At 39.2% G+C, this 6,039-nt stretch overlaps 1 protein-coding gene across 1 annotated transcript; it reads left to right on the top strand.

Annotated features, from left to right (window-relative positions):
- The first annotated feature begins 1,015 nt into the window (after positions 1-1,015).
- On the top strand, positions 1,016-5,829 carry LOC115163261 (uncharacterized). Its single transcript, XM_029714988.1, has 5 exons — positions 1,016-1,149; positions 1,328-1,508; positions 2,250-2,486; positions 2,806-3,991; positions 4,625-5,829. Exons 3-5 carry the CDS (start codon positions 2,348-2,350, stop codon positions 4,809-4,811), a joined length of 1,512 nt encoding a protein of 503 aa, XP_029570848.1. The 5' UTR covers positions 1,016-1,149; positions 1,328-1,508; positions 2,250-2,347; the 3' UTR covers positions 4,812-5,829.
- The last annotated feature ends 210 nt before the right edge of the window (positions 5,830-6,039 follow it).

The following is a 6,039-nucleotide window of genomic DNA, read 5'->3' as shown; positions in this document are numbered from 1 at the left end:
GGGCCAGTATATATATATATATATATATATAAATATATATATTAGAATAGAATAGAGGTTGCAGGTTAGATTACACACGTCGGGAAAGGATAGATGTAGAGAGGGTCAGACGACTGCAGGACATTTTCATGAACTTCATGACACGCATATTACAAATGCAAAGAATTGAGAGGTTAAATATGCACAAAAGCTGCAACGAGTGCAATAACAAGAACATTGTAAGCACAGAGGTAAGGGGATAATTTTAAACCCTTGGCAACAGACATGCCAAAAAAAACACATTTCAAAAGGGGGGCAGTGTTCCCTATTACTATAGCAACAGGAAGAAGACATGGCTGCTTCAATCAGCTTTGGGTTTCTCAGTGAGGAAAATGCATAGCAACTCCAGACAGAGAGTGGTGTAACTGTTGTACTAACGAGAGATAAAGTCAAGTGTAAGCCGATTTGTCCTCCTGTGTGTCATTTTGTCCTTCTAACCATATGGCCCTTTGGAATTATTATTATACTAATTTCTATTAACAGAATATGGAAATAAGATTTTTTTTTATACAAGTTTGACCATTTTAGTTGAGATGAAATGAATGGCTGGTAGCCTACTAAGTGTTTCTCTGGTTGAAGACACTAAAGTGCATTACATTTATAATAAAAGTTGCTCGTTCGTTATAAGTTATAAGGTTGCAACCTTCTTATTATAATTATTAAAGAGGTAATGTCTTATGGAGGAAATAATAAATACTAAAAGAGGCAGATGGCCTCTGTCTCCTTACTACTTGTACACACGTATACAAAGTAACATTGGATCTATGACAAATAAAAACATTGGACAATTCATAATAGACCAATAAGCGGTTCAGTCTAGATAAACCAATAGTGTGACCACAGTCTTACAGCATTCGGCGAATCCCCTGCGTATCTGATGCAACAAGGCTGCAACAAAAGTTACACCTTCCAACTGCAAGACTGTATCCTTCCTCCCGGGTGTGTGACTAAATAGTTCCTTATAAACCGTGGCCGTAATTACAGAAGGCTATAAAACGTTCTCTGTGGGATTATTTAATAACAAGACATTAGCTCGGAAATATTATCCATAAAAATACCATGATGCAGAGGTGAATTACGTTATTGCAACACAAGTGTGGGTGTAGAAATGTAGGTATATGCTTTTCAATTTAAATCATGAAAAGTTACATCGTTTTCTTTCCATTTTATTTCAATATGACCTTTGAAAATAACAGAAGGTGGAAAGTCCCTTGCATATGACGCGATAAAAAGGGTGAAATGTAAACTGCGGATTGATTTGTATCTGTGTGATTCGGTCCTGCTTTAGGAGTTCCAGAAGAAGTAGCGGATCCCAAAACTTTCTGTTTGCAACTCGTCTTCATAACAGTCCATGTGAAGTCATTGTGTTCTTAGGAAGACATGGCTTATTAAATTGACCCCACTGTCACTCTAGTCGTTGTGCTCTGCATTTGCAACGCACTTCCAAAAAGCTATCCAGAAATAATGGGGTAAGTGAAATTGTGTGTTCTCTTTATACTACAGTAGTTGTGAATTATAATGTGTTGAGTATGTTAGCTTTGACATTGCAATTGTTTTATTAACCATTTCTGAAATTATGTTGTGGTTATTGTAATAACCTTTTAGTCTAACAGAGATATTTTGAATTTACAGTTTTACAGTAGCCTACTGAGCTCAGAAGTGAGAATTGCCAGTGAAACATATATGATCAGTGGACTACTATAGTAAAACTATATTTTTCACATGTAGAAATGTGCTATATGTTAAAAACATTAACACATAACAATAGTTTGAATGAGAGGAAATTAATACTTTTTTTGTATTTGATCTATAATACACATAGGCTAACTAACATGAAAGTGTTTTACTATACTGCAGACACCGCTCTCCTGAACTGAAATGGATTAGAATAAATACAATTTGATCTGTTGTTGAGATATTAAAGTTGCATTTATGAGGGGAGTGAGTTTTCATAGAGACTGTGTTACAGTATATAGCCCTGAAACAGATTTCCTAAAGTTCAGTAGTTTCATAAAAGAAAACGTAGATGTTGTTTTATGCATGTAGCAAGCAATTATCAGGAATCTTTAACCAATTTTGGACTCTCTGATAATTGCACTATTTGTATAGGTGTTTTTAGACTGTGGTGGTTTTGGGGGTGTGGCAGTGGGGTGTAATGGGGTGTGGAAATTCAGTAGAGTTTTTCATTTGTATTTTTTTGTCATTTACAGGTCTTCAAGTGTTCCCACCACTCTGTCAATAGTGACGCTTCTCTCAAACCCTCGCACACTTAGTGCATTTCACCGTTTGGACCGAAATAAAAGACACGATGGCTGCATCGATCCTTCGCAGGAAAATTCCTCTTGTTTGCATGGTCGACCTCATTATTCCCTCTCTCCAACAAGCTAACAACAGCCAATCCTGGGGAAGGAAGGGGGCGGAGTTATCGGAGAGACCGCACATAATTGGTGAGTTACTGCAATACGCTTTTTTATTTTTCCACATTCCAGGTGGATCCGCACTGCAGTACGAGCTAATGTCGTACAGTGAGTAAAGCTAAGTGGATATTTTCCCAATGAAGACGATGGCGTTCAATCATTTTCAAGTGATCGGTTAGTTTTTCAAGGATATTTTTACTTTTCTACATTTATCGTCTTCGTTTTCAGATTTTTCTACATTTATCATCAGATATTAAAGGACTGATTTTTTAAAAATCCTCTTAATTTTTATGCCTGCAATTTGGACATTCAAATTAAATATTTTTAACGAAAATTGTATTTTTCGTAGGTGATGGTCAGACGGACTGGATGACGGAAAAAGTTGATTTGTCTTCGTTCCAGTCGACTACTGAATCCTCTTCTAGCTCATCTTCTCCACCCTCACCGTTGGAACATGATGTCAAGGTGCCCTCTGACTTGGAGGTCATGACCTCTCTTTTGCAAGAGGAGCTTGCTCAGCTTGAGGATTACTTCCGGTCTGAATCGACTTCAACCAAATTGGACAAATCACCAAAATGTGACAAAGGCGCCCAAGCAATGGGTGCCCATTCTTACTACCAGTTGCCCTATGCTTCGTACAGTGGCAACCAATCAGAAACCAGCCCACTGGTTGTTACCCTGGCAACGGGGGAACTCGACCGGGTGAGCTTCTGTGGTGGTCCCGTTGGAAGATCCAAAATGGCGAGACCAGCCCCATACAACTATCATCATCGTTCATACAATACTTGCCGAAGAATAGTTTCAGATGGTGTCAACAAAGTTGGACAGGAACTTGAGCATGACACCTGGAGTGCCAAAGGAAGTTACTCAGGAAGCACAGAGGTGGCTGTTAACCACTGTTCTACATTGAAAACCGTGGGGAAGAGCATTAGCAGTGTTAAGAAAGTCAGAGAATGTGGTGTATCGTTGAAGGAAGAGGAAAGTTATTGTTTTACAGAGGATGTTTTTTGCAGTGAAGAGATGACCAGAGGTTTTTGTATGGGTGGGTCCTTCGATACCCACCCCAAGAGAGAAGGACAGTTGATGCATGGTATGAAGGTTAGTGGTTATGATGGTATGGGGCTGGAGGTCTTGCATTGCAACAAAGATGGTGGACTCTCTGGAACTATTCCTCAAGAGCCAGAGGCAAATGATGGCTATTACCACCACCACCCGAACGTTGCTCATACAGAGCCTTATCATAGCTTTATCGGTGAAATCGAAGAGCCTACACAAGTACATGGTATAGAGCCCCAGCATGGCCACTACCTCTTCCCAGAATGCCTCGGAGACCAAAGCTACGGATGTCTGTCAAGAGGAGAGAGCGAGGGGCCAATGGTGGGCTCGCCCATTCACAGGCAAGCAGTACAGAGGCTAAAGGAAGATGCATGCTCCCTGAGCTGCCTCAAACCAGGCCTTGTCGCTGTCCCTCTGGAAGTACATACTGGAGAACGGAAGCAGAAGAAGAGGGACCAGAACAAAACAGCTGCTCACAGGTATTTTGTGAAAAATGTAGTGATTTTCTTAGTGTTATGATGTTTAAATAAAAACTGTGAGGATAGAATGTTTGGTCATTTTTTAGTTTGACCAAAGAAACCTCTGTGTACATTTTAACTCATCTTTTAAAGTTGAAAAACATAACTTTTTTGTAGACTCTAATATCTGGTTTGAATGGGATAACTTTGGCTTTTCACTGATGTGATAGGGCTACTAGAATTGCTTAGTTACAAATGTGTTTTATAAAAGATGAAATCTGAACTCTTCTTCTAATAGGTCCCGCTATCTTGGATGTTCATAGATGCATATCCGGAAATCTAGTTCTTGAGGGATGAGGGTGGGAAAGCATGTCCATGTTAAATTCATGACGTTAGCTTTCTCTATAATTAGAGAGAACTGATATTGAACTGCCAGCCTACTGTAGCACAGTGACCCAGACATGGTAGCTTCTACAAAGATACAGAAAGTCCTGTGGTAGGGTTTTTTGGACAGATGGGATGTTGTGGGTGTAGGACAGGGTTGGCAACTGCCAGTTGTGGTGGGGCGTGCGAGAAGGACAAAATAAGGGGAAAAGATGGAGGGGGGGCTCCAATGGTAGATGCAAGCTGATCCTGGTATTTTGTAAACTAAAGGTATCGACTGCGTAAGAGGGCGGAGCTGGACATACTGGAGGAGGAGCTTCATGGACTGGAGGGACAGAACCGGGAGCTCCGGGACAAGGCGGAGTCAGTGGAACGAGAGATTCAATATGTCAAAGATTTACTCATCGAGGTCTACAAAGCCCGTAGTCAACGCCTAAAGCAAGATGCCAGTGCCTAATCTCCCACACACAACACCAGCACTCGCATCAAGAGCACTTGTTTGTTCAAAATGATAGTTGCATGATTTTGGTAGTTTTTCTAAAAATATAATCGCTTTATTATTGTTACAGACAATAAGCCACACAATGTATCTTTCCAAATGTTTCCCTGAATGACTTCAGGGCTTAGTTGGTGAATTTAGGAGGAAACTAAACTGTCCGTGACCACTGTGACACTGACCTGCACTCACAGCCTTGTAATGTTGGAGTTTGAGCTTGCAATGATTGACCGTTTTACAGTCATTTTTAAACCGTAATAGAAACGATTGAATTATGCCTGTTTTTATTGACAGTCAATGGCAGCATAAAGGAAGGATGTTTCATGCTGTGATGTTGTACGTTTTGTTTTATTTATTCATCAAGTATCCTTTTGCTTTGTCCACTCATTTGGTATAAGTGATTGAAGAAGGAATGTTTAAAATGCTGTGGAAAAGTTCATTAATAAATGCTGCAAACTACTAGAACATTTTATTGCTAAAAGGCTGATGTAGAACATGTAGGAAACCACATAGACCTTGCTAAAGTACCCAATGCATGTTTGATTGTTAAAAAAGCATGATTGATTGTTATTTGAAAATGACTATTCTTTTAACTGCATGGCTTCATGATTTAATGGCTTCCATAGAGCATTTTCTCAAGTCATGCCTTAACTGTTTTAGTTTCATTAGCTGACAAGTTCTACAGAGCTCTACGCTAAAGTATTTATTTTATACTCAGGATGTGTGTCCACTTTTACATAATGGGGAAAATTTACATGGCTATCACTGTTTTATCATCTTGGTTTTTTCTTGGCTGTATTTTGCGAAAAAACAATCGCCTGTTGACACAACAATAAATTGTTGTTGGGCATAATGTCTTCATGATAATCTTATTTAATGAATATGTGTTGAATTCAGGTCTACTTGTTTGATAGATGACTATATCAGGTAACTATCAGGTAAATTGCAGTCAAATAAACCAGTTATGTTTTATCATTTATTCTTTGTGGACTGTTATTACAATACATTGTTATTACACTGTTATAGAAGTCAGACAGTTTACATCAGTGTTGCTCAATCCATTCCTGTGGGACCCACAGAGAGAGTGCACTTTTCTGTTTTAGCCCAGCTAACACACCTGATTCTATTCAAGGGCAGGATTTCCAAGCCTTGTTCATGTAGCTTAATGTATCTTCTGGAAGACTAGTTA

The sequence above is a fragment of the Salmo trutta genome, chromosome 26 (genome assembly GCF_901001165.1).
Source record: "Salmo trutta chromosome 26, fSalTru1.1, whole genome shotgun sequence".
In the NCBI taxonomy this organism is placed as follows: Eukaryota; Metazoa; Chordata; class Actinopteri; order Salmoniformes; family Salmonidae; genus Salmo; species Salmo trutta.
Note: the sequence above shows the minus strand (reverse complement) of the source record. Positions and strands in the feature narration are given on the sequence as shown.

What these genes read in the sequence shown, in the direction of transcription:
- LOC115163261 (XM_029714988.1), top strand. Translation starts at nt 2,348, where the DNA reads ATGGCTGCATCGATCCTTCGCAGGAAAATTCCTCTTGTTTGCATGGTC. An exon ending in GGAGAGACCGCACATAATTG is followed by an intron (nt 2,487 to 2,805) that starts GTGAGTTACTGC and finishes TATTTTTCGTAG; the next exon opens with GTGATGGTCAGACGGACTGG. An exon ending in AACAAAACAGCTGCTCACAG is followed by an intron (nt 3,992 to 4,624) that starts GTATTTTGTGAA and finishes TGTAAACTAAAG; the next exon opens with GTATCGACTGCGTAAGAGGG.